Below are 27,558 nucleotides of genomic sequence, written 5' to 3'. Positions count from 1 at the left end.
GGGCGCACGGGTCTCCGCGCGGGCTCAGGCAGCGCGGCGGACAGCCCGACGTCGCGCGTGCGCAGAGCCCGACGTCGCGCGTGGGCACCGCGGCGACGGGGGCGGGGCGGGCCCGGAGTGGGCGGGGCAGGCCCGGAGTGGGCGGGGCCCTGGCCGTGGGGGCGGGGTGGGCGGCAGACCCGCCTCCGCTCCCCCCCCCACCCCGCCCACCGCCGGCCCGCGGCGCGCCGGGCTGGTGAAACAGGCGGGGTCTGCGCACCCGCTGCTTCCGGGCCGCCCGCGCGGGGCGGATCCCGCCCGGAGACTTTGACAGCGGGCACCGACCTCAGGTAACCGCGCCTCCCGACCCCCCCCACCCCCCCCGCCGCCGCCCTATATGTGGCCCGTCGCGGCCGCCGGGCCATGGAGCACACCTGCCGGCCCCCAGGATGGAGCTGGCCGAGTGGTTCCTGCTGGATGCGCTCGCCTACCTGGAGTGCGTCCTGGGCTTCCTGTGCTATGTGGTGCTGAGGCTGGTGGGCTCGCCCTATGGGCGCTACGCGTCGCAGCGCGCCGGCTTTCTGCTGCCGGCGCGGGCCGCCTGGGCGGTGCAGGAGCTGCCTTCGCTGGCCCTGCCGCTCCTCCTGTGCGCGGGCGCCAGCGCGCCGGCCGAGCGCCTCGACCGCTGGCCCAACTGCATCCTCCTGACCATGTTCCTCCTCCACTACGCGCAGAGGTAAGGGCGGGGGGCCCCGCACCTCTCCCTGCCGCCCCAGGTGCGCCCTTCTCCCTGCCACCTCTGACGCACTCCCTTCTCCCTGCCACCCCTGGTGTGCTGCCTTCTCCCTGCCACCCCAGCCTGGCTCCCTGCTCCTGTGCAGCAGGGCCAGGCGCCCTCCCCTTGTGCACCTGCTCCCTCTCCCAGCATCCTCTTCCTACTTTTCTATTTCCATTTTGGACTCTGTTGTGGGTGGAGGAGCGCTTTTCCTCGAGCCAGTGATCTGTAACTTGGGCGTCTGTTTTCCTAAAACTACTTGTGGTTTCTCCAGTGCAGTGTACAGACTGCATGGGCTTGCGTGGCTCACGTTCAGAGATTACGCCTCCACGTCACGCAAGGGCCCCCACGACTGTGGAAGTGGCTTTCCAAGAAATAACCTTAACACACATCAGGTCTTTAAACTAACTTCCGAATGTTTCGTTTCTGTGAAGAGTGCTCAATGGCTGTGTCTGAACTGTTCAGGTCTCATAATAAGTTGGGACTCTCTCCAGCTCTTAGGCTTTGGTTTTTACACAGCTAAACCAAATGGCTGAACAAAAATTTAAAATCAGAATTTGAAAATTTGTATTCAGACTTCAAAAGGCTGCCCAGGTAAAAAGGGTGTTCTAAAAAGGGTGGGCTCGCCTGCTCTGTGAACGTGGGCAGGTTACTTGACCTCTTTGATCATGGGTCCCACCTGACTACACCCACTTCATAGAGCGGGAGAAGAAATAAGTGCGGGTGTTTCTAAGCCCCTCTGGAGTCCCTGGTGCAGCTGTGTCCCCATCTGGTTGTTTTTTTAATACACTTTATTTATTTATTGCCTATGTTGGGTCTTCGTTGCTGCACACGGGCTTTCTCTAGTTGTGGTGAGCAGGGACTACTCTTTGTTGTGGTGCACAGACTCCTCACTGAGGTGGTTTCTCTTGTTGTGGAGCACGGGCTCTAGGTGCATGGGCTTCAGTAGTTGCGGCACACAGGCTCAACAGTTGTGGCTCATGGGCTCTAGAGCGCAGGCTCAGCAGTAGTGGTGCGTGGGCTTAGTTGCTCCGTGGCATGTGGGATCTTCCTACAGCAGGGATCAAACCCATGTCCCCTGCATTGGCAGGCAGTTTCTTAACCACTGCACTACCTAGGAAGTCCTTCCCATCTGCTTTTAAGCAGGCACTGGAAGTGGGCAGAGTCAGTGTTCCACAGAGGCTTTCTGAGTCCCATGTACCTGACACTCCTAGGGAATTCCAGTAAGCAAAGTTACTTCAATTTGCATATCAATAGAATTCTCATGACTGTGTACTTTTCTCCATAAACGTGTCATAACCTGTGTCTGTGTATTTCTTTCACAACTAAAAGCAAGCCCTGGATGTCATCCAGCCGCATCACTGGTGATGGGTAGGGGAAGCTACTAAGCTGCTGTGTAGCACATTTCCCCAGCAATGAAGTGGGCACCACCATGGTACCAGCCACCCACCAGTGGGATTGGCATGCGTACTGAGTATTAACGGCAACTCCATAAAATGCCTTCAAGGTTCTGGCAAATCTGAATGCTCAGTGGTGACAAATGACACTACTTTGTGTCCCTGTGCCAGTGGGCACATCCACATACATACTCCATGTGACACACGTGCACACTGTTGCCTGCTTCAAGTGCCAAGAAAAAAATTTTCTGAAGACATTGAAGGTATTGGAAAGATGTGAAGGGAGACTTTACAGAGCTTTGTCTAAAAGCCTGGAGTTGAAGCTTGTTGACGTAAGGCGCCCTGTGTGATTGCATCTGGGCTCACTCTAGTGGGAGACGGGATGCAGCCTCCCAGATGCCAAAGTCGCTTCTGCAGATAGAGCTGGAATAGATCCTTTCATGCAGATGAGGCCACGGAGCCACAGAATTCAGGTGTTTTGCCCAAGGTTGCTGGATGACAGCTTGCTGGGACTACCCCGCCCCCTGTCCCCAGTTTCTAGACCAGTGGCTTCAAAAACTCTGCTCCCAAGGATTTGCCCGGTTGGGTGTAGTTTTTAAATTGCTGGGCTATTTTTTTTTCCCCAAGTCATTCATGTTACTATACAAATAGCCCATGTGGTTTGGGGACATTTAAGTTTTCCAAATAGAAAAGATAAACATCTTCCATTCTACCCAAGCAACTAATTTATTAAACGGTCATTTGACCTAAGACGGTGAGCACTCAGAGGAGAACAGAAGCACGCACCGTATCAAGCGCTTGTTCCAAACCATCCAGCAGACCAGGAGCTGTTTCCGCAGCCCCCTCACTCATCAGGGCTCTGCAGACCAGACGGGACTGAGTCAGAAGGGAGAAGGTGCGAATCCAAGCCTGAGTCAGGCCGGTGGCCAGAGAAACGCAAAGCATGGGATGCGCTCAGGAGACGCGAGGCCGAGTGGACGGCGACTTCCGCAACTTGGCAGACGTGTGCCGTGGCCTCGTGCTGGGATGTGGGCTCACGCGGGAGGGAGGTGGGCCCTGCCCTGGGGGAGCTTTAGCCACTCGAGGACTGAAGCCAGATGGAGGGGCTTCCCATGGTCTACGGAAAGGGGCATCTGCCTGTGTGTTTTCATCTGTTCGTTTGGCGCACATTGACTAAGGATTGTCTGATGTACTTGGCACTCTGCTTGTTGTTGGGTGTGTAGAGAGAGACAAAATGTTCTCTTAAGACGTCATTGAGTACATGACAAACTCTTGGGATTCAGCAGGGTCTTTGGGGTGCAAGAGCCAGGGACAGGAGGGCAGGCCTGCCTAGGAGGGCAAGTGGGGACAACCAAGGGACAGAACGCACTGGGGCCCTAACCAGCTCCCCCAAGGGTAGCAAAGGGTGTTTGTAGTAACTTTTTTCTTTTTCTTTTTTTTTTCCTTTTTGACCTCACTGTGTGGCCTGTGGCATCTTGGTTCCCCAACCAGGTATCGAACCCATTCCCCCTGCAGTGGAAGCACGGAGTCTTAACCACTGGACCACCGGGGAAGTCTCTATAGGAACTTTTTTTAATCCATGACAAACCACACGGTTGTCCCACCAGCAGCCCTCGTGCCAAGGTCACCTCTTGTTGGCCGCAGGCTTCTGAGTTCCCCAGGGTGCCACCCGCATTCTCTCACACCGCCCTTGGTTTTGTGTGTGTAGAGCATGTCGGACCTCTCACCTGCTCACCTGAGGCAGGTGCATGCTGCCAATGGGCACATTTCGGTTATCACATCAGCTCAGAGCTGCTCTGCATTTGTCAGAGGCCCAGGTGTGTCTCCCTCAACCCTGTCTCACCGCGTGTTTTGCTGCTTTCTGTGCAGCCAAGCGGGGAGGCCGTCTGACCCAAACCCAGGGTACCTGTGTCACGGATTTTCCCTTTCCATTCAGCAGTGAATGAATGAATGAGTGAGTGAGTCAGCGGATTATTTCTTCATCAGCTCCTCTGTGTAACAATAGTTACAAACCCAACCACGGGGGCCCAGTCACCGCCTTTACCCTGAGGCCACAGAGGAAGTGTGCGAAACACAACCCCCCGCCCGGAGGGCAGACTTTCCAATGCCCACCCCAAGGTCTGTGCTCAGCCAGACCTGTGACCCTGTGGGATCTGGATTCTGCTGTCACCCCTGATTGTAGTGCCTCAGAGCACCTCACCTACTTCAGGTCTTTCCTCCTGCTGGGCCTGTTAATGGCCTGGAGACAGCCTGGCCAGGCCTCTCTTTTAAATGTGTCTTAAAGCCTGTGGAACATTAAAGCACAGCAGAGACTTGGAGAGGGTAAGGGCACACCAAATTCCCAGCCCTTGCCTCGCGGATTCAAATAATTGGAGAAAAAGAACACTTTTATGCCAAAGTATAGAATGACAGAAAGGAAAGTATTCATTGTGTCTGTCCGCTTGCCTGGAAAGGGCAGAGTGCTTAGTTAAGTATGTAGTTTTATTGCAGTTTAATCACTGCAGCAAAAGAGTCTTTTACAAGAGGGAAGATAAGCAGAAGAAACTGATCCAAATCTAGGAAGTGCTGTAGATTTCAACAAAGTCCAATTGTTGAGAAAAAAAGTAATACAGCCAAATATTAAAATTAACAACCACTCTCAGTTTTAAACATTTTAAAATGGTTCAACCTACCATTACCTAAATTACTGCCAGGTCACCGAGTTGGTTACTTAGTGTTCCCAAACTTGGATGGGCAACGTTATAGGCTCTCCTGGGAGATAATGGCCAACTGCTTCTCTTTCCAGAGTGAATCATTTGCTGAATAATTGTGTTATTTCATTGTTTCGTGTTGCAAGAAAACTGGAATGTTGTTCTTTCAGTTTACTGGGAAAACGTTTTAAGAGAGAATTCTTGTAGTTTACTATGTAAATTAAACGGTCATGGAGCTTGTGTCTGGAATCCCAAAAACTGAAATCTTAACTTTCAACAATTAAAGAATAGTCGCTCCACGTGGGTGCTGGCATGTTAACATTTGAAAGTGATTTTGGCCGCAGGCAGCAGTAAACGGCAGCTTGCAGCAGGTGGCAGAGACCAGTATCTAGAAACAAGATCTTGATTCTTAGTTCCCAGACTGGGAGTCCTAACCACTGGACCACAGGGACCAGTGGCCAGGGCCTGGGGCCCTAGTTCTTGCTGGCCTTGTCAAGAATGAGTTCAGGTGAGGAAACAGAAGGTAAAGAGAAGAGTAAAAATGTTTATTGGAAAAGCAAAGTACACGCAGAAAGGCACATGGGTGAGCTCAGGGAGAGAATCCCCAGAGTCGCGCCTTTGGGGAGTTTAAATTTTCTATAAAGGGGTGGCCTTCCAGGTCTTTGTCTTCTTCTTGGCCAATCATATTGTTTTGACCCCAGGATTCATTGGCCTCTTTCCCATCTCCCTCACTGTCTTTAAGAAGGTTTTGATCGTGTGTTTTTTTTTTCTAAGCAGTAAAGATAACATGGATAAAAGCACATGAAATTTTATATCCCACTTTGTCACTTAACATAAGTATTGTACTGGCTTAGTGGAAATTCTTAACTAAAGATGACTTCTAAAGGTTAACGTGCCACAGAGTGAATAGACAGAGCCAACCCTGCCTGGTCCTGCTTCTTGCCGCCACTGCCTCCCCCTCTTCCTCATGATGTTGTGGATGGCACACCTGGAACATTGCCTTGGAGCCCTCCACTTCCTAGTGTCTCTCTCCGTCACCCAGGGCACCATATTTCTCTGAGCCTCTGGGTCCTGATCTGTTAAATAGGGTAATAATAACAGCTCTGAAGTGTTTTAAAAAAAACAAAAAAAGAAAAGCATGTTGTATAGGATTAGGAATTATTGGGACTATTTATATCAGGAACTGTGAGAAGCACTTCTGTGCTGTCTGAGCGTGTAAACTCACCCAAAGGAGACAGACGGCAGACTACCCTGAGCATCAAAGCACCACCTGCTCAAAGCACCACGGAGGTGGTTCTGGCATCTCAGAGTTTTTAGTTCATCGGGTCATCAAACATAGCCTGCATTCCTGATTGCCTTACAAACACAAACCTTTGCAAGTTTCCCTGGGTAAACTATTTGATGGAAAGTACATATCCTTCCTTTACATGGAACAGAAAGAAAATAAAATAAGGAAACTGTGACACAATGAAGAACAAAGTGTCATTTCAGTCCCACACCCTCTTCTGAGGATGTGGGAAACAGAATTCCTTCCTAGCTCCTTGGGACCTGGCTATTGTGTATCCAGAGGAGGAAATGGCTTTATAACTCAGGACCTAAATAAAATACTTTTAAGTCCCAATGCTTCACAGTTTCTCAAAAGATGATTTCTATTTTAAGGAATTTTCCATCTCTCACATAATACCTTTTTTCCAAAGAGGGGTAGTGTTCATTTCCCACAGGTGATTGTGAGGGTGAGGCAGTGTCTGAGAAGAGCTTTAGAAGGTGAGTGCCTGTCGTAACCAAGACGGCCTGGGTCCCAGACCCGGGATTGTGACAGGTGCTGTGTCCACCCAGCAGGTATGCCCACCTTCCTTACTGTCTGAGCCTGGATCCCTCACCCCGATAAACAGCTGGGGTCCACCACGATCCTGGAGCTGCTCTTGTCCCCCCAAAGTCAAGATGAAGGCTCAGATAAAAGCCATGCCCAGAAACTGCCTCTCCTCACCCCCCCTCTGGTTCCTAATTGGCCCAGGTGAAAGGAAAACACTGCTGAGAACAGCTGCATGGATTTCCAAGGAAAAGATGTAAAGCTAAAGGGAATAGCCCAAAAGGAGACAGATGATCCAAAAGACGCCAAGAGGGAGCGGAACGCTCCACTCTGGAAGGCATGTTGCATCTGGACGTCCTGCTGCTGAAGACTCCAGCTGGCGTGACCCCAGAGGCAGGGTGGCTGGTGCCCATGGGCGTGCTCAGCCTCTGGGGAAGGAGAAGATGGGGAGGAAGATCTCACCTCCCTCCTAGAGGTCTGCAGACGTAGGTGGCATTGCTCGGGATAGCTTGTTCAGACCTCAGTGGTTTTATGGCCAGGCCTGTGGACAGTGGAGTCACTGCTGTCCCCTCCAAGGGTAGAGATCAGAGAGCAACAGAAGAGGCCTGTGTCAGCCTCTTTAAGGCCCTGTTTCCTGTCCTTGCCCCTTTCCCGACGTTCATGTGAGACCAAAGAGAGGTAAATCCTCCGCACAGGTCCTTTATGACCAGCTTCCCCAGGGCATGAAGCAGGAGCAGAAGTACAGGACACAGGTGCATAGTTGCCACCAGCCACAGTGAGCCCTGGACCACAGCGGCTGCCTTAAATCTAAGTGCCGGGGCCACAGGCAAGGGTGTTTTCTAAGAAAATCAAAGTGACGTTTCCAGAGTAGATCTCCCGTTTTAATCTAGACTAAGGGCTGTAACTTTATTTTTTGTGGATTTGTTTGTTTGTTTGTTTGGGTTTTTTTGCCACGCTGCCTGGCTTGGGGTGGGTTCCCTGACCAGGGTATCAGCCGACGCCCTTGGCAGTAAAAGTGCAGAGTCCTCATCACTGAACAACCAGGAAGTTGCCCCCTGTGAACTTTTTGGGAGAAGGCCAAATAGTGCATATGTTAAACTTTGTAAGCCAAGGGCAAAATAAGGTACATGGTGTAGGAATTTGTAACAAAAGAGAAAACAAATGTTGACAAAAATTATATTGACAAAATTTGAAATATAATACCTTGGTACAATTTTGGTAATACAGGTGTAATGAGAAGAATGGGATTTGGAGGGAGGTGGGGATAACATTGAACTTAACTGGGCGTCAGAGTTAGGGCACCTTCTTATCACAGTCTGTTGTAAGTGTCTACCTTTTAGTGCTGATCTGCGATGACATTTTATCTTTGAAAATGTCTTTTCAAGCACATAGGTACTACCAAACATTAGTATCAGCCCACAAGTTTATGATTTTAATTGAACACAACCTTGGCTTGAAAGGCTTTTATGAAATTCTAGTACATGCTTCTCTCTTGATGTCTGCCTTTTAGTGAGTCGTAGATTAACATCTTCCGATGAAAGATGAGGTAGCCGCTCCTCAATTATTTAGCTAAACGGATTTTGAAGTACAGAAATCAAGGTTCAAGAAACACTGGTGGAACTAGGCTGGGCTTACAAATTGAGTCCACTGCACAGTGATGTGAGAATGTACATCTTGCTGCTGCTTTTAATTTTAATAGCACAGAAAGTATACAGAGCAGTTTGACATGACTTGTGACTCAAGCAGTGTCAGGTGTCATTGAAGTGGCTGACACAACACAGTGTACATTTTGCACGTAAGTGATTTTTGTCTTACAATTTTAGGTGGATTCACTAAGAAACATTATCAAGCCTGTAGCAAAAGCTAATTTCCAAAGTCCTTTAAAACTCAGTAGTAGTGGTTGAGGGCATTTTTCTCAATGGGAAAATTTGGCTTGAGCTCAAAATAGAGGTCAAGTCCGTGGAGGGAATGTCACACTCGCTGCTGACTATTGGTCCAGTCACACACACTAGATTTTTTTTTTTTTTTGCAAAGGACCTGGTGGTATAGGAGATAGCTTTAAACACCTTACATTTTCACAAGCTTTGTAAATTTGTGATTTGTGTGTGTCTCCCACACATTTTTACCACCATAAGTTATAACATCTTGGCAGATTCCACTTTAGACTGTAGTTGAACTAGTGTTTCCTCAACTCATTATTATTTTTTAATTAATTAATTTATTGGCTGTGTTGGGTCTTTGTTGCTGCACGCGGGCTTTCTCTAGTTGTGGAGAGCGGGGGCTCCTCTTCGTTGCGGTGCGTGGGCTTCTCAGTGCGGTGGCTTCTCTTGTTGTGGAGCACGGGCTCTAGACGTGCGGGCTTCAGTAGTTGTGGCGCTCGGGCTCAGTTGCTCCGTGGCATGTGGGATCTTCCCGGACCAGGGATCAAACCCATGTCCCCTGCATTGGCAGGCAGATTCTGAACCGCTGTGCCACCAGGGAGGTTCCAGACACCAAGAACTTTTCTTGTTCTGACATGATGGGTGGGCACGGTCACACATGGCCCGGTACTGTGCTTGGCACTCAGATCGTTGCATCACGGTGATGGGTAACCCACCAGGCAGTAGTGTGAAGAGAGAAGATGGCCCCACATGCAGGTTCTGTCACACCTACTGAACTCTGCACAGACGATGTGTAAACAGAGGACCATGGCCCTGTTCTCGTACTGCTGCATTTATGGACACTGAAATTTGAATTTCATATAATTTTCATGTGTCATGAAATATTCTTTTGATTGCGCCCCATCCCATGCCTTTTTACATTTAAAAATGTGAAAAGCATGCTTAGCTCACAGGCTGTACAAAACAGGTGGTGGACAGGATTTGGCCCAGGGCTGTGTTTGCAGACACCTGAGCTAGACTCACATTGATGTCACAAGCATAGAACGTTAGTGACAGGTGAGGAACACTTGTGAAGGCAAAACAAAAGAGAGGTTTAACAGCGTGCCAGCCAATGTTTGCCAGTTCAGAGTTCAGCCCTGAACTTGAAACGGAATTGAGAGACATCTGCCAAAAGTTTGCTGTACAGGAACGTCTACCACATTTGCAAAATGTTTCCTCAGAGTTGCTTCTTCAACACGTCAAGCATCTGTAATCTAGAAATTTGTGTTGGCTAGCCTAGACGTTTGCCTTCCACCATTTTTTAGTGCCTATTTTTCCTGTTCCAAGCTTCCTGTTTTTTTCTTGGCTTTCTGATCTTGCATTTCTGTTAGCCTGTGTTGAACTCAGCATGAATTCCTTTCAGGTCAACAGTCCCAGTCTCTCAGGAACTGAGCACTCTGCATTTTAACAGGCATCTTTCTAAACCAAGTCCAGCCCCTGCATCCCCCACAAGTCTTATTTCCTGCTCTTTTTTTTTTTTTTTTTTTTTTTTCCTTCCCATATTTCTTCAAACTTGGAATTCTAACACTTTCTCAGTTCAGTCCTGCAGTTTACCTCCTGGAAAGTTCCTTGAGACCATAACTCCCTGAGAAGTTTTTTTCCTAAATTTCTCACCGTAGTGTCCCCTTCCTACTCTCACACGGCTAGAGAATCCCATCAGATGACTTTGGAAGTGAGGCTGCTTACTCCTGGTGCTTCTCAAGTCTGGGCACTCAGGGACAGGGTGAGAACTGTTTTGTCTTCTGCCATCAACCGTTTCCTCTGGGTCTCACACAAGGCCCCCTGCCCTGCCTGAGGAACAAGGATGGGGCAGAAAGGCAGTGTGACCACAGTACCCGATCGCAACGTGTCAGAATCCCTGCCTGTTTTTTAAGGGAGCCTGTGCCGATGCAAGACATGCACGCTTACCCCAATCAGGACCACGTCCTGGTCTTGCCGTGTAAGCGTTTGCAGTTAACCTGCATCCCAAACGCCGGCCCACGATACCCACTGTGTGCCAGGTAGGAATCAACGGTTCCCTGAGGCAGAGAGAAATGGCTGAGATTCCCTGTTCTTCCTGAGGGGTCGTTTCCAGGCACAGCTCTACCTCACTGATGACATCCTAACCACATGGATGCTTTGCCCTAAACTCGAATAAGGTTTCCTCTGGGGAAAGTGGTGTGAACAAGATGAGAACCTTGAAGGCAGCTTGTGATGCACGTGAAAGTTCTCCCAAGATGCTGAGTGAGACTGTTAGGGAAAGAATCCCTTGAGTATGCGTGACCAGCATTATAGTACTCTTACTGTGCCATTACTATCACTACCAGCAACCAATGATGTTTCTACCCTGGAGTAGGTGGCCAAAATGGAAACCAGAAATGTTTACATTTTTTCTTGTTTTAAGCTTAATTTACATAAATAAAATTCACTTATGTTTAGTCTATAGTTTGATCAGTTTTGGCGATTGGCTTAAGTTGTGTAGTCATCGCCGCGATCTGGATACAGAACAGTCGTCCAGCAATTTCTTTAACTGATAGAGGGATTCAGGTTGTCACTTTCTTCTTGGGTCAGTTTTGGTCACCTTTGTCTTGTCGACTTAAAAAAATGCACAGCGTGAGAGTCGCGAGTTACGTTTTATTGGGGGCCAAATGAGGACTGCATCCCAGATAGTTCTGAGAAACTGCTCCAGAGAGGCAGGGGGGAAGCTCAGTATACGTGTGGTTTGGTGAACGGGAAAAACATGCAATCAACACATGTTTACAGACGGTTACTGCTCGTCCCAAGGAGCCGTCGTCACCGTGAAGGATTTTGGTGCTTTTCTAGATACGAGGAGATACAAGGATCGGGCTCGTAAAGTTGGCCCCTGAAAATATCTGACTCTCTAAAGACCTGTTCCGCCAGTTTCTCCCAGAGCACAGAGTGCCTCCTTGCAGCTCGCCACCCGGAACACCTTTCGGGGGCGTTGGCAGTCACAGCTGCAGCAGCACGTGATTTAATCTTTGTAGACGTAGATGGCAGGTGCCCATGATGAGAGCCAGTTGTCGTGGACAGTCTTTTAAGCATTTTGTGTATTTCATCCACGTTGTCAAATGTATTGAGGTACAGTTGTCGCAAATAGTTCCTCATTATTCTCTTAAGGGCTGGAGGTTACATAGAGATGCCACTTCTTCACATGCATTACACACTGATTTTAAAGAGAAAAATTCAAACACAGAGTAAGTTTTTGCATCCTGTTTTCTTCATACATTTCTAATTTCTGGTCCTTATGTTTTCCCTCTTTAAACTTTTAGTCATGGGCACCTAAACCAGCATGGTATAACCAAAGAACATGATCTCCACATGACCCAGGTTTACACTTAAACTCAACCACTCACTAGCCCTTGAGCAGATGACTTAACCACTCTGCGTCTTCATCTTGTCCTCTGTCGTATGTGTGTGACAGTGTCCCCTGTGCAGGTGGCTGGGAGGCTTTGTCTGGGATGGGCACTCAGGGAATGAGAGCCCTCGTGATGGTGATGGACAGTGCGATGGTCGTCCCCAGCTCATACTGCTCAGACTAGAGCGAGTTGCTGGTTTTAGGATGCTGGGAATGTTGAGAGCCTCTGGAAGCCTTCAGTACTCTCTCATTCAGTGTCTGTTTCACATTCTGTGCAGTGAGATGCCTGAGTTTGTGCACAGTGGTGTCCATTATTGAAACATGGTTGATAATGACTTTTGTACAAAAAGCAAGGCTAAAAACTCAAGACACTTAAAGTAAAATTGCAGATATTAGATTCTTTATTGTTGTTACTTAAAAAAAAATGTTTCTTGTTTCCAAAGGGCCTTGATTTTCCCGTTTCTGATCCGAGGAGGAAAGCCCATGCCGTTCTGCGTCTTTCTACTGGCATTCCTGTTCTGCACCTGTAACGGCTACTTGCAGAGCAGATACTTGAGCCAGTATGCAGTATATGCGGACGACTGGCTCACTGACCCCCGTTTTCTAACAGGTGAGTGTCCTTAGTAATGCACTCCGTCCTTCTCATCGTAACTTCTGTGCTCACCCGCCAGCAGTGTCCAGTTAGAAAGTGCACACTTCTCGCGACAGCAGAGAGTCCGCAGAGGTCCGTAACCTAGCCGGGGGCCGAGGGTCCGGCTGGCAGGAGGGAGGGCCGGGCTGTCCCAGAACTGCATTAGCAGCGGGAGGTGAGGCAGGTGGCCAGCACACTTGCCCACTCGAGCGCTGAAAGTGCGATTACCTGTTCTTAAGGTGAGTCTAAAAATAGCAACCAGCTCCCGCAGAGTGAACAGTGGGTGAAGAGTGAGCTCCGTGGGGCACTAATTGGCCGTGTAATCTAAGACAGCCCTTAAATCTCCTACAGTTTCTTCTGGAAAGCCAGAGACAGTCGGACTGGGTCATTTTCCAACAAGGCAATTAGACTTTTAAGGTTATACTGATGTGAAACATTGAGGTATGTGAAGTTTTTGAAATGTTTCTATTTTTATCAGTGAATGTAAAGCAGTGTACGTGTCGAAGTTCTAAATTATAACCTTACAAGTTCTGAACAAAAATGATGATAGAACATTAGCCATCAAAAATATTTGCGAGGGGACGTCCTAGGTGGCACAGTGGGTAAGAATCCACCTACCAGTGCAGGGGACACGGGTTCAATCCCTGCCCCAGGAAGATTCCACATGCCACGGAACAACTAAGCCCGTGCGCCACAACTATTGAGCCTGTGCTCTAGAGCCCGTGAGCCACAACTATTGAGCCCATGTGCCGCAACTACTGAAGCCCACGCACCTGGAGCCTGTGCTCTGCAACAAGAGAGGCCACCTCAGTGAGAAGCCTGTGCACCACAAGGAAGAGTAGCCCCCACTCGCCGCAACTAGAGAAAGCCCATGTGCAGCAACAAAGACCCAACACAGCCAATAAAATTAATTAATTAATTAATTAATTTAAAAAATATTTGCAAGAATGTTAAAAATATGTAATTTGGGGGCTCTTGTTTGTAAGGAAGTTTCTTCTGTATGTTTATCCTCCTGGCGTTTAGAAATTCTAGCACTTTCTGGTATAGCTTGCTCCTGTGGTAGCTTGCTGAGAGTCTGAAATTGGTCCATGAAATTCTCAAACTGCCCCATAGCCCTCTACCCTAAAGTACATCAAGTGACCTTACATTTCAGTTGGCTTTTTTCTCCACGTGTATACATTTGTCATCATAGAGAAAATGAACATTTGAATGGTACTTTGTTGTCGACGAAGCAGCTTCACATTTCTCAGTTATATTTTTTTCTGTGAATTAAAATTTTAGTCCCAGGGTGGAGTCCTCATCATACCTGAGAATCATGACAGGGAAGGATCTGCTTCCCCATCTATTAGAGGAGGGAAAATTTTTGAGATCCTTTTCCAGCTCCACAAGCCTGTGCCTCCATGAGACACCAGACTAGACTGTTTTCTTGGTACCCTGCCCCTGACGTCATGTTGATTGACCTGCTGCCTGTCTGATTTTCTTCTGCCCCAGCTATCAGAAGAGACAAAACAGGCTTGGCCATTTGCCAGGAGCTGCACCCACGCCTCTGCCTCCCAAGACTCAGAAAAGGGCAGAAGTGAGGTCCTTTTTGCATGAGAAAGGAAAGGTCAGAGGGTTAAGCAGCTGCCCCGGATCTAAATGGAGTAATAGCAGAGTGGGAGTTTAAACCAGATCGTCACACTGGCCCACAGAAGTGGGCAACGGGGGACAGAGGAAGGGGATTTTTTTTTTTAACTTGAAGATAAAGGTTTTAAATATTTATTCGAGATTCTCATGGGAATTGTGTCTATGATGATTTGTTTGAACTTTTGATGAAAAACGAAACAGAAGACTTCTTTGGTCTGTGAATTTAAATGTCATTTAAAGTAGCTCTATAGATAGACCATGTTATCTGCAGGCGCCTTTGAAACTGATCTAAAATTTAAGACATCAGTAAATTTTATACAGACGTCTTGACTTCTCTATGATTGAACAGCAGGGGTTGAAAATGAGAAAATATGCCAACTGAGAAACAAACTGGGTTACTTTTTTGTATTCATTTCACAACGTTTGTAGCTTTTGTAATTACATGAATAATTTTAGAAATCACTGAAATAATTATATTTACAATAGTTATCACGAAAAGGTTAAGCAAATATCCATGGTAATAAAATCCGAACAAAAAATTTTCCAGAGACGTAAAAGTGGTTAATCTAAAAGAATTTGTGCAAAGATTTTAAGATCACTAACCATGGAATTAAATGTGTGGTTCAGGTGAGCACAGGTACTAGTTTTCTTAGGAATCTAGGCAACACAGGGAGCTTGTCTCTTAGAAGAGAAACAAAGGAAGCATGGAATTTTGAGAACGTGATGCTTTCTGGAAGCTCAAACTGGGGGCCAGACCACCTCGAAGTGACACACTGAAATTCAAACGAGGTAGAGAGTCAGCCATAGATTGATGATCTAATAAGTGACTTACAAAACATTTTAGAAAATGTGGTACAAATTGTTTAGAAAGAAAGCCGCCTCGTGAAATCAGAAGGAGGAAATCTTGAAAGCCTTGCTGTAGAGCTGAACATGATTTCCGTGTCCCTGTTATACCTGTGGGAAGCTATTTAATGCCACTGGGATAACTGAGTATCTAATGATGTTACTCCAAGTGTATGTTTCTTTGCTATTGAATTGAATGCCACCATTCAGCACCATCCGCCCCTCACATTTTTTTTTAAGTATCTCAGAACAATCAAATTAACTCTTTTTATGAAATCATGTTATTCCTTTTATCAAACACTATTTTGACATTTGGCCTTTTCTTGTTGGAATTAATTGATGCAATACTGATGAGTCTCCTTTAAGTGATGGAAAACCTCTGAAGGCTTTTAAGAATGGGGGAGAGAACGTTCAGAGGCTGTGGAATATCTAGCCAGAGCCGGGCAGCTGGACGGCGAAGATTTAGTTGCGAGTTGAGGTCGACGAACAGACCCGGGAAAAGCCGGTTGATGAGTGAGCAGGAAATCGGGTGGGGGAGGCCGTGGCTGTGCGTTAAATTGTTCAAACGAGGTTATAGAGAAAGAAGAGGAGAAGACCAGAGATTAGCAACTCGGAAGCACTCCCTCAAGGGGCCCGAATGCAGCCAATCATGGTAAAGCACGTGCTGGGATTTCCCCTCTCCTCTTAGGCCAGAGGGAGGGGGCGTCCTGCTTTAGACAGTGTTTGAGAGGACAGATAAACTCTGTGGGCTGACCCACTGACAACGATGATACTTTTTCCTAGAAAAGAGCCTTGGACTTGGTCATGAGTCAAATTTCTAATTGTAGCAGTCATCCTATAAACATAGATTGTGGCCATCAGGTAAAGCTATTTTGAATAGATTAGATAATTTAATAGTATTATTAGAAAAGCAAAGCCCTATCTAGCAGGCCTAGAGCAGTGCTTATAAGTCACCTTTCTTTCTTTTTTTTTTTTTAATAGATTTATTTATTTATTTATTTTATTGGCTGTGTTGGGTCTTTTTTGCTGTGCGCGGGCTTTCTTTTTAGTTGCGGTGAGTGGGGGCTACTCTTCACTGTGGTGCGCAGGCTCCTCATTGCCGTGGCTTCTCTTGTTGCAGAGCACAGGTTCTAGGAGTGTGGGCTTCAGTAGTTGCAGCACATGGGCTCAATAGTTGTGGCTCACGGGCTCTAAAGCTCAGGCTCAATAGTTGTGGCGCAGGGGCTTAGTTGCTCCGCAGCATGTGGGATCTTCCTGGGGCAGGGATCGAACCCGTGTCCCCTGCATCGGCAGGCGGATTCTCAACCACTGCGCCACCTAGGAAGCCCTAAGTCATCTTTCTAAATAAAGCACAATATTTATTATATGCAGTGATTTTTGCTGCCAGTCATGGCTAATACGTTATGCCAATAATGATACTATGAAGGAGTGCGATAACACTGCTCCTTCAGGCTTGGGTTTATAGATTTCGTAGTTTATTGACCGTAACACTCTTGCATATTTTATTTTCTTTAGGTTTTGTCTTGTGGCTGATAGGCATGGTGATCAACATACACTCGGACCACGTCCTAAGGAACCTCAGGAAACCAGGGGAGACCGGGTATAAAATACCAAGGGGTATGTACCAAAAATGGGGAATTTATCCTAAAATTGTATCGAATGATGCCTTGCTGATTTAGTTTTGCCAGATCTCGTAGCTAAAGTACAGTATTTATTAGCTGCAAGTTTTCAGTGAGTCACTGTTATTATTAGCAGCCATGACTGATTAACGTTTTGTTAAAATGATAGAAGAACAAATTCTGGCTAACTGAACCCTTATGAAGCAAAAAGGAAGCACTGATTATATCTGGGTTTGGAAAGAGAAATGAGTAGGAATTTATGGTCTACAAGGGGTGTCCAGTACTTCATTTCTAACCATAGAATTGAATCCATACCTTGACGGACCCTCCCTCTGAAAACCATTTAAAGTATTAGGTGAAAAATGTAAATGCATCACCGTGGAATCAAGAAAGCAAGTAATCATCATAGGGTAAAATCAGAGACGTGAGTGCTGGCGTCCAGAGGGCATCTTGTTTTAATGTGACCCCTAGCTGACCTCCACCCTGGTTCGTGGCCCAAATTCGTGCCACTTGCCTGGTCTGAAAAACATCCAGCCGTGAATTAAGATCCGTGTGGTTCTGGGGGTGGTGCGCTCATGCCTGTGGCCAATGCAGGCCCAGATCCCCAAGGAACTTGCCTTCAGCTCAAGCCTCCGAGAGCCCGGCAGACCACACACCACGCAATAAGGGCCACAGTCAAAAGTTGCAGAGCCCACGAGGAATAAGGCACCACGAGTAAGAGCTCCATGAAGGTGAGCTATCTCAGATCTTAGAATTCATAGACACAGGTTATAAAGTGAATGCTTAAATATTTAAAAAAGAAAAAGGCATTGAAATTATGAGCAAAGAAGTGATATACTGTAAAAAGGACAAAATAGATATAAGCTAGAAAACAATAGAGCTTCTGAAAACTTTTTTTAAAAATCAGTAGGTAAAACTATGGGCTTCCTAGGTGGCACAGTGGTTAAGAATCCACCTGCCAATACAGGGGACACGGGTTTGATCCCTGCTCCAGGAAGATCCCACATGCCACAGAACAACTAAGCCCATGTGCCACAGCTATTGAGCCTGCACTTTAGAGCCCGTGGTCCACAACTATTGAGCCCACGTGCTGCAACTACTAAAGCCCACATGCCTAGAGCCCATGCTTCACAACAAGAGAAGCCACCACAATAAGGAGCCCGCACACCACAATGAAGAGCAGCCCCCACTCGCTGCAACTAAAGAAAGCCCGTGCACAGCACCGAAGACCCAACGCAGCCAATAAATAAATAAATAAATAATTTATGGAATAAAAAAAAAATAGTAGGTAAAACTAGAGTGAAAGTGAGAAGTACACAGCAGCGCTTAGTGTGGAACCCTTGCACTTATCTTCCTGGGGGCCATATGGAAATAACAACAGAACAAATGACCCCAAATCCCTGCAAACCTCCAATTACTTAAACTCTGCCCCAGGGGTTACCCCTGGAGTGTGCAGCTCTGCTCTCCGGCCCTACCTCCCACCACCCCAGCCCGACTCCCAGGCCCCATCACCCTGTTCTGCCCCTTGGGTCCCCCAAACCCTCCCTGGGGTGTAATGGCCCAGATGTGGGGGTGGGGGTCCCATTCACGGAGCACCCCACATGCTTCAAGGAAGGTCTGGCCTGTCGTGTAAACTTGATGAATCTGTGAAGATTTGATAAGTGAAGGAATGAGTGAATCTGTCCCTGAAAATTCATATTTTCTTCATTTTGGGGGGTCTGAGGGCCCATATAGGTCCATCTCATCAAGCCAGTTCATTAACTGTTAGTCTGTGTTCCCCGACCTTGTTTAAGTTTCATTAGCTTGATTCATTAACTAGTGAAGTAATATATTGAAGTATATTAAAACCATAGCATTTTATAGTCAGACAAACAGATAGGTATGGTCATATACTTACTACCAGAAGTTGTAATATGAATTAGTGAAACTGGTCATGTTGGATGTGACTCACTGTTGAAAATTCTGTAAAGGGTGTATTTTCCCAGAGTTGATTTTTATGTTCTCCAAGGAAGTATCCACTGATATCTCTTAAGTCAGGGTTTCATTAGGGATCATTTTGCAGTAAACGCACTGCTGAGTCTCTGTTTTCTTCCAGGCGGCTTGTTTGAATACATCACTGCAGCCAACTACTTTGGAGAAGTCGTTGAGTGGTGCGGCTACGCCCTCGCCAGCTGGTCCATCCAAGGCTGGGCCTTCGCCATCTTCACCTTCTGTATCCTGTTCACCAGGGCTCAGCAGCATCACCAGTACGTTTGAAAACACGTTTGCATTTCTAACTTGTCCTCTGACCTTGGTAGAGCAATTTGTAGGTTAGATTTTTGAAAATGTTCATATTAATTTGCCAACTCCCAGTTTATACCAGGCTTGACTAAATGAGCACAGAACCACACAAATGTCTGAGGAATAGCCCGGCTGTAATTGTCAGACACATGTCAGCAGCAGCATTTGCTCCACTCTGTCCTGAGCCTCTTTGAATTTCTGCTGCTGGACTCGATGGTCAAGTTGAATGTCAGGCAGGGGATTCAGGGTCTGACGTAGACGCACCGATGACAACTGGAGATGCTGACCAGGCGGCTGCAGTTGAGAGAGTCAGCGTTGGGCACTTGCCGAGCCCCTTCTCACAAATGCACCTGATTGTGTGGGGCCCCGATGGACTCCTGAGATACAGTACCTGAAATCACATCGTTTCCCGAAGTGGGGGGCCTTGGCCTTTATCAGATCTATGATCTACCTGGCCAACGACATAAAACACAGAGGATGTTAAAGCTGAAGTGAGCTTGGAGGTCATCTTCCCACTCTGACAGGGGGGTAAACTGAGGCTCAGGCTGAGACAGGTTGGACGTCACATTCCACTGAGATGGGAGAGCTCTCGGACTGTCTCGGCATCGGACAGTCCCTGGTGCTCCAGAGATGCTGAAAGTTTGGCGTGGCCGGTTCCCCAGTGCCCACGTGGACGGCTCGTGTCCTCCGAGCTCGAGAGGACACCACTCTGCTTCCCTGGCTTCATTCACTCAGAAACATTCCCTCCTGATCTCCAGGGCTGCTACCACAGAGACATCCAAAAATGTGTAACACTGTCTTGCTTCATAGAGTTGGTCATCTCTTTGGGGAACAGGACAGAGCTGGCGGGCCAGCAGAAGAATAGATGACATCACGGCGCTGTGGGAAACACAGACTTCTTAGAGTCAGGAGTCCGGGATTTATTTCCCAGGCTCACGACCTATTTCAAGACGCAGAGGATTCTTAGTGGAGGTAATGAGGAAGAGCTGAAATGTCTGCTTAGCTAATATTTGAAGATGTTGCAGCAGAAGCGTGAGAGTTATTGAGATCCCAAGAGCAGCACCTCTGTTCTTTGAGGCTCTGCCCTGCGCTGGTGAGCTCCAGCCAGTGAGGGGAGCAGGGCATGGAGCCAGGACCCGTGTGTATCCTGGAGCCGCTGTGAAGATAGATACGCAGGAAGTTCCTATCTGCGAGGCCTGGGGAAGGGGCTAAGTTTACAGAAGTGGCACCAACTCTGGAGTCCAGGAATGATTCACCATCTGCAGTTGGATTGTGCCCTCAGCCCTGGAACAGAGTCCTCGTGGATGGGTTAGCTCAGATGAGGTCGCCCTGGAGGGAGACCCTAGTCCAGCAGGACTAGTGTCCTTATGAAGAGCGGGAACGTGGACACAGACACGCACAGAGAGAGGACGGCCACGTGCAGACAGACACAGAGGGAAGGCGAGAAGGCAGTGCTACAGCCACAGACAAAGGAACCCCAGAGGCTGCGGAAGCTGGGAGAGGCTGCTGGAAGGACCCTCCCCTGGAGCCTGGAGGGGAGCACGGCTCTGCCCACACCCGGGTTGCAGGCGTCTGGTCTCCAGACATGAATGCTATTGTTTCAAGCCCCTGGTTTGTGGTCCTTTGTTACAGCGGCCGTGAGACACCAACACCACAGCCCTTCCGGCATGTAAGCAAAGACAGTGAGTCTGAGCTCCTTGGTTTTCTCCTCCGCTAGATGATTTCCCCAAATCTCATGCCTATGAAACACTTTTCTCAGAACCAGAAAGATTCATATTCTCAACAGGCCTGGCTAAAATGATATATTATTATAACTATTTTTTTAAGATTTATTTATTATTTATTAATTTATTTTTGGCTGCGTTGGGTCTTCATTGCTGTGCACGGGCTTTCTCTAGTTGTGGTGAGCGGGGACTACTCTTCATTGCGGTGCACGGGCTTCTCATTGCGGTGGCTTCTCTCAATACGGAGCACGGGCTCTAGGCACACGGGCTTCAGTAGTTGTGGCACACGGACTCAGTAGTTGTGGCACACAGGCTTAGTTGCTCCATGGCATGTGGGATCTTCCCGGACCAGGGATCGAACCCGTGTGCCCTGCATTGGCAGGCGGATTCTTAACCACTGCACCACCAGGGAAGTCCCTTATTATCACTTCAGACTAAAAGTATCTAACAGCGTCCTAGGAAATGAATAAAGCAAAAGTAGATTCATGTAACAGCAGTGACGACAACAGCCAGCTATCTTCTCCTTCCCCCTCTTCCCTCCCATCTCCTCTCCCTCTCCTTCCTCCTCCCCCACCTCAGCACCAGCACCCACCCCACACAGCCCAATGCAGGAGGCCCAAGACCACCTTCTCATGGCTGTCCTCACCTCTGGGGGAAGATGCTGTTCCTGGCCATTGTTATATTAGACATTAAAAAGCAAATATTGGTTGGTTTCTAATGATAAAGCGAAAGAGATGATCCTGACACTTCAAGAAAGTGGCAGAGGAAAACTGAACAAGAGCACACCAGGTCAGTCGTGAAGATGTTTTCTTAAATGAAAACAGTCCAGGAAAATCCCTCTCAACATGCAGTGGGACACAGATAGAAAATAATAATCCCATTTTCCCAACAAGCGTCTCTGTACAGAAAACCCAGAGGTGTTCTTTGCAGATTCGTGGGTTGAAAGAGCTCTTTTTCATTCATTTGCTGTTTAAATTGATGGCAATGTGAAACCAGTTTTAATTGCTGAAGTTAATTCGGTTTAGTGGAAGTATGTTCAGAAATATTGGATTTACAAGCTGAGGACAAAATAAAGCCTATCTCCTTTTTTTTTTTTTTTTTTTTTTTAATCCAGTCAACCCAACTAACAAAACCATCAGATAAACTGCTTCCAAAAGGAAACAACTTCTGGCACTAGTCCTTGCACTATCTTTGATTTATTGATAATGATCTTAAAGCAATATTTGATTACAATGAATCTCTTTCTGTAACAACTAGACTTGAAGTATTTAAATCCATAAATGATTATTATATTGATAATTAGATTTGTAGATCAGAAACGTGAGGTCACCTGTTCCAAGTAGCTAACAGATATTCAGATTTGAGGGCAGAATTTCAAGGAATGGTTAAGGGGGCAGCGTTTTCACACCGTTTTCTTCCCGCCAGCCTCCAGCAGCCACACTTGTTGGATGGAGCCTGGGTGGCTGCACACGACTTCACAGCTTCGTGAGAATATCTGATCTCAGACGTGTCCTTATTCACACCAGGCACTGGAGGTTGGGGCCTGGCCTCAGGGACAGTCTTGGAAGGGCAGACTCTGTTGAAATAACAAATTATTACATAAGCAATCTGTTTATTAATTTTAATGTCACCTTTAAAAATGAACTCCATGTGTCTTCAAGACACTATGGTTGGGACTTCCCTGGTGGCACAGTGGTTAAGAATCTGCCTGCCAATGCAGGGGACCCGGGTTTGATCCCTGGTCCCGAAAGATTCCACATGCCACGAAGCAGCTAAGCCCATGTGCCACAACTACTGAGTCTATGCTCTAGAGCCCGCGAGCCACAACTACTGAAGCCCGTGCGCCTAGAGCCCGTGCTCCGCAACAAGAGAAGCCACCGCAATGAGAAGCCCATGCACTGCAGCAAAAAGTAGCCCGTGCTCACCACAACTAGAGGAGGCCCGCACACAGCAATGAAGACCCAAAATGGCCAAAGTAATAATAATAATAATAGTAAATAAAATAAAAGTATTTTTTAAAAAGACACTATGGTTGGGACTTCCCTGGTGGCACAGTAGTTAAGAATCCTCCTGCCAATGCAGGGGACACGGGTTCGATCCCTGGTCCTGGATGATCCCACATGCTTCGGAGCCACTAAACCCATGTGCCACAACTACTGAAGCCTGCGCACCTAGAGCCCGTGCTCCACAACAAGAGATGCCACTGCAGTGAGAAGCCTGTCCACCGCAACGAGGAGCAGCCCCCACTCGCTGCAACTAAAGAAAGCCCACACACAGCAACAAAGAGCCAGTGCAGCCAATAAATAAATAAATTTATTTAAAAAAAAAAGACACTATGGTTGATGATGCAACAGTTTTTCTAAAAAGACCCACAAGAATATGACATGCTGCCATATTGCCACAGCCTATTTGATGAGACTTGGTTACTTAACCACGATTCTGAACGCTTGGAAAGTGTTTACTCAACTGTCCATGACCGATTCCTTGTTAACAAACGCACAGCTGTTTGTGAGCCAGAAACACACACACACACAAATGGTTATGGGTTATTTCACATTCAACAGAAAGGCAATGAGATGTTAGTTCCGTCTCGACAGCAATAAAATCAAGACAAAAAAATTGGTAACCAGCCCTGGTCAGTGTCACATAAGCTTTGATTCTAGGGGTAGAAAAACGAATGAGAAAAGTAATAGAAATATGCTGCTGTGCTTTTAAAAGTGTCTGTACACACACTCATGCTTAGAAATCTTAAAGTACTTTTTTTTTTTTTTTTGGCCGAGTGGCATGTGGGCTCCTAGTTCCCCGCCCCCTGCAGTGGAAGCAAGGAATCTTAATCACTGGACCACCAGGGAAGTTCTTTAAAGTATTTTCTCTTGAGGTGGGTGTGTGGTCTCAGTGATTAAACACATGAGAACAGTTTCCTGGGCCGCTGCACAGCGCCTGGCACCATCCCGAGGGCGTGTGCAGGAGCGGCTGTCCTGTTGCTGCTGACTTTGAGCGGCCGCGCTCACTCTTGCTCGTCTGAGGCCAGCGTCCCTGGTGCCCGGGCAGGAGAGAGGCTTGCCCCCTGCTCTCCTAGCGTGCTGTCCACACTGCTAACCCATGGGAGGCTCTTAGGAACTGCCTGCTGGACTGTGTCCTAGATCCCGAGTGGGCTGTCTTAGTCTGCTCAGGCTGCTGTAACGCACGTGCCGTAAACTAGGGCCCTATAAACAACAGACATTTATTTCTCACCATTCTGGACCCTGCAGGGCAGAGATCCGGGTGCCGGTACGGGCAGTTGGGGTTGCTTTCTCACTGTAACGTCACGGGACAGAAAGAGCAGGGGCCTCTGGGGCCTCCTTAATCAGTGCACTAAGTCCGTTCTTAAGGTTCCACCCTCATGACCTCACCACCTCCCGAAGACCTCGCCTCTTAAGTACCATCGCCTCGGGCATTAGGTTTTTAACACGACCTGTGCGGGGTTCACATTCAGACCGTAGCGCAGGCCGCCGTGAGTAAGTATGTGCACATCCTTGGCACCGCTGCTGCCCACAGCCCCTCCTGTCTCCACACACATCGCTGATCTGGAAAAGTCACTGTTACTGTGGCCTCATGTCAGGGAAGGTGGTGCTTGATCTGAGGTCCACCGACCCACTCCTAGGACGTTTCTCATCGCGTGTCTTTTGGGGGATACAGACCAGTGCATGAAAGCGCCACAGCATCTGGTGTATTTGTGGACGACAGGGTTGAATTTATCTAAAATCAACGGGACTTTGCCGACTCACTGTCAGGTTGCTGTTTTCATATATTTCTGCCATCTTAACAAATAGCTAATTATTTTCCTTCATTGTTTTTCATCTGTTTTTAGTGCTCTTGTACGTAACAGAAAGTCTTTTTCTGCCTACTTCTCCATTGTGTCAAATTATTTTTAACGTTACTCCATCCACGTAGCTGCCACACTTCCCAGCTGGCTATTACCCAACAACAAATGAGTGCCTTTGTTGATTTAATTTAGATCAAAACTGAAAATACCTGTTTGAGTGCAGGGCCAAGTGAGGAACGACCCGTGTCACGTGCTCCCAGGTTTGTTTTGAGAGTCACCTGGCACATAGCTGGGTGCCCTTGTCACAGACCCTGGGTCTGAAGCAGTAGTTCTCTTCTGAGGACTGGAGACAACTCTCGGAGTCACCAAAAGGTACTCGGGATACACCTACTTTGTTCCTCTCGCCTCCCCCATCTGTCTGCTTCCAGAATCTGCAAAGATAGCTCCCCCGTATACCAATCAGTGTGTTTATTGCATGCCTGTAGTTTTCCCTGCCAATCTGATGGTGAGTTATATGGTCACAGCTCTGTGAATCATGTTGTATAAACAGGTATATTTAATTATTCATGATAGAAAGTCAAACTATATATCTGTGATGCCAGAACTTTTATTACTACTTTTAAAAAGCTCAGTGTCCCTTTATGATAAGAGAGATTGTCCATTTTGCTAGCATCTGTTAAATGTTTCAGTGAGAAAATAACTCTGTTTAATGTACTTTTTGTCTTATTTCAGGTGGTACCATGAGAAATTTGAAGACTATCCAAAATTCAGAAAAATTATGATTCCATTTTTGTTTTAAGTTTGTCGTCATGGGGTTATCTTCGACTTGAAGCTTTCTGATCATATTTCCCTTGGGATGATATAAATGAATTTATGTCTCTCTAATTTTTCTGCTCCTTCACCTTTTTCAAGATTTGCTCTAGGGTTTTTTTCCACTCCCAAATTTGTAAGCTACCTAATGACAGTCTAATCGAACTGAAATTGCACAGCAGCTGCATACCAGGTTGCAGATATGAAACTCTGTAATTGTGGCTTGACCCTCCTCTGATTTTGGGTTTGCCTCTAGGGACCAAAACACTTCTCTATCCCTTTCACAACCCCCTACAGCAATGGGTTTAAGGTCAAAGGTGATGTCTCCCCTCCCCCCACGGAGGCATGTTCTGTCTTCATGTCCCTCACATCCCGCTAGATCCGAGAGGCCTGGGTACCCACAGTGTACCCACCACAGCCTCTCACTGTTGGGTGCTGAGCAGGCAGAGAAATTGGGTGTAAAGAGAGAGGCCCAGTGGAGGCCAGTGCAAAAGGTCTCCAGTACCTGCTGCAGCCTGGTCCACCAGGTGACTTCACTGGCAGGGCGGGGCACTGGGGGCATTCTTAAGGAGCGGGCTGCTGTGTCCCCCATGAAAGGGACTTGGAGGCTCTCAGCTGGGAACACAAAGGTGCTGCAATGGCAGCCCTCCCATCTCGGGTCACTCGCCATGAGCCATTAGGAGTCTCTGGCCTGGGATGGTTTTCCTTCCTCCTTCTAGGTAGCATTAGAAGTTTTTTTAAAGGCACTTTTTCAAGTACCTCTCAATATTGCAAAACTATATTTTGAAGCAGAATCTCTTATTTTAGATGCACTCAAAAACTCCACGGAGATCAATGGCAGTAATAAAAGGTACTACTTATCGCCAGATAGGTAAAAGAAACCTCCCCCTTGGAAGGCTGGTGAGTCTCTTGGCCCCTCTGTGAAGATCTGATGAACATGTGCTGAAGCGCCCCTCCTCTCCTGGGACAGCACTGCCTCCACTGCTGCATTTGCACAGGTGGGAAGTGAACGGGGTATAAGGGAGAGAGTCCGTGTTCACTTATGATCCCTGATGATGCTGGCTGGCAGAGGCCTCCAGGGCATGCCCGACGTTGCGGCGTGTGTGCTCTGCGGCTGCCGCCTTTGGGCAGGAACAGGCCCTCCCGCCTCTGCACCCCAGGCCCCTGGCCACCTCATTGGCTCCCCCCTGCCCCTTCTCCGGGCTCACCTTCCCAACCAGAGGCTCCCTCCCTGTGAGTTTTCATGTAGACACTGTGTTCTTGGTGTTAGTGGGTTTTAGAGTCTCTTAGGGTTTTAGAATTATGCAGAAAACTTCCTGGTGTGGTTGTGCTTCATTTTAACTAAACATGGAATGCTTTTGTGGGGAAGTTTTATGATCAAATAAACTTTGGCCCTTTTTCTGACTGAACAATTCCTTGAGACCATGAAACAATAAACATTCAGGATCTCCTCCGGAAAACTCAAAAATCTGAGCAAGTCTTATCGGATTTGGGCCCCTGGGCTCTGGAGGGCATACCTGGCCAGAAAGATGCTCTGTCTGAGAGCCAGAGATGCTCACTGTGAATTTTACTTCTGTTGGTGCTTCTTTTCTATTTGAGTGACCAAAAGTTTGGGTTAAGTGGGGACTGGTTGCACGGCTACTGCTTCACGGGCACACGCTGGATGAACGGCTGACATAGGAAGAGATCTTGTTCTGTCTTGTCTCCCTGTCTTCCATTTGCTTAAAACTGTAATTAGCAAATTGTGACCGATTGTTATTGTGTTGATTATAATAATTAAGGAGATCAATAAAGTTACTGTTAAAAGTTTGGTCGTTTTGTTACGCTTCTGTATGCTAGAAGTTCAGCATGAAAATGTTATTTTCAGCCCTGAAATCTCCTTCCCACCCATATTAACATTTCATAGTGCCAAACATTCTCTTCTATCTCTCGGTAGAGCTGTGTGACATTCTCATATAAATCTCGTGCATTTCTGCTCAGGTTATTTTTAAATATTTGATTTTTTTTTTATTGTGAACGAGAATATGTCCCCAAATACATTTTATATCCAGGATAAATCAGAGCTATCGATGTTTGTATACTTGTCACATCCAGCCATGCTACTAAGATTATGTTGTAAGTTCCAACTTTTTGTCACTGTTATTCTTAGGTTCTGTAGCTTCGAACTCATACCATCCTCAGATACCGTAAGTAGTTCTTATTTTGCAGTGTTTGAAGCTGTTGCTGTTGTTTGCTGCTTAAATTAGCAAGAAATTCAAGAGCAATATTAAATAATAGAGGCAATTGCTAGGATTC

At 47.2% G+C, this 27,558-nt stretch overlaps 1 protein-coding gene across 1 annotated transcript; it reads left to right on the top strand.

The window, feature by feature from the left end:
* The first annotated feature begins 346 nt into the window (after nt 1-346).
* On the top strand, nt 347-25,315 carry SRD5A1 (steroid 5 alpha-reductase 1). The gene is made up of 5 exons (XM_057708534.1): nt 347-715; nt 12,369-12,535; nt 16,541-16,642; nt 18,740-18,890; nt 25,186-25,315. The coding sequence occupies exons 1-5, from the start codon at nt 429-431 to the stop codon at nt 25,250-25,252; spliced, it is 774 nt and encodes a 257-aa protein (XP_057564517.1). The 5' UTR covers nt 347-428; the 3' UTR covers nt 25,253-25,315.
* The last annotated feature ends 2,243 nt before the right edge of the window (nt 25,316-27,558 follow it).

Source organism: Hippopotamus amphibius, chromosome 15 (assembly GCF_030028045.1).
Source record: "Hippopotamus amphibius kiboko isolate mHipAmp2 chromosome 15, mHipAmp2.hap2, whole genome shotgun sequence".
NCBI classification, from domain to species: domain Eukaryota; kingdom Metazoa; phylum Chordata; class Mammalia; order Artiodactyla; family Hippopotamidae; genus Hippopotamus; species Hippopotamus amphibius.
The sequence above is the reverse complement of the archived record's forward strand: the minus strand, read 5'-3'. Positions and strand labels throughout refer to the sequence as shown.

Bases quoted from the DNA above. Each gene is read 5' to 3' on its own strand.
- SRD5A1 (XM_057708534.1), top strand. From the start codon at position 429: ATGGAGCTGGCCGAGTGGTTCCTGCTGGATGCGCTCGCCTACCTGGAG. The intron at 16,643-18,739 runs GTATGTACCAAA...GTTTTCTTCCAG, and splicing joins CGGGTATAAAATACCAAGGG to GCGGCTTGTTTGAATACATC. The intron at 18,891-25,185 runs GTACGTTTGAAA...GTCTTATTTCAG, and splicing joins AGGGCTCAGCAGCATCACCA to GTGGTACCATGAGAAATTTG.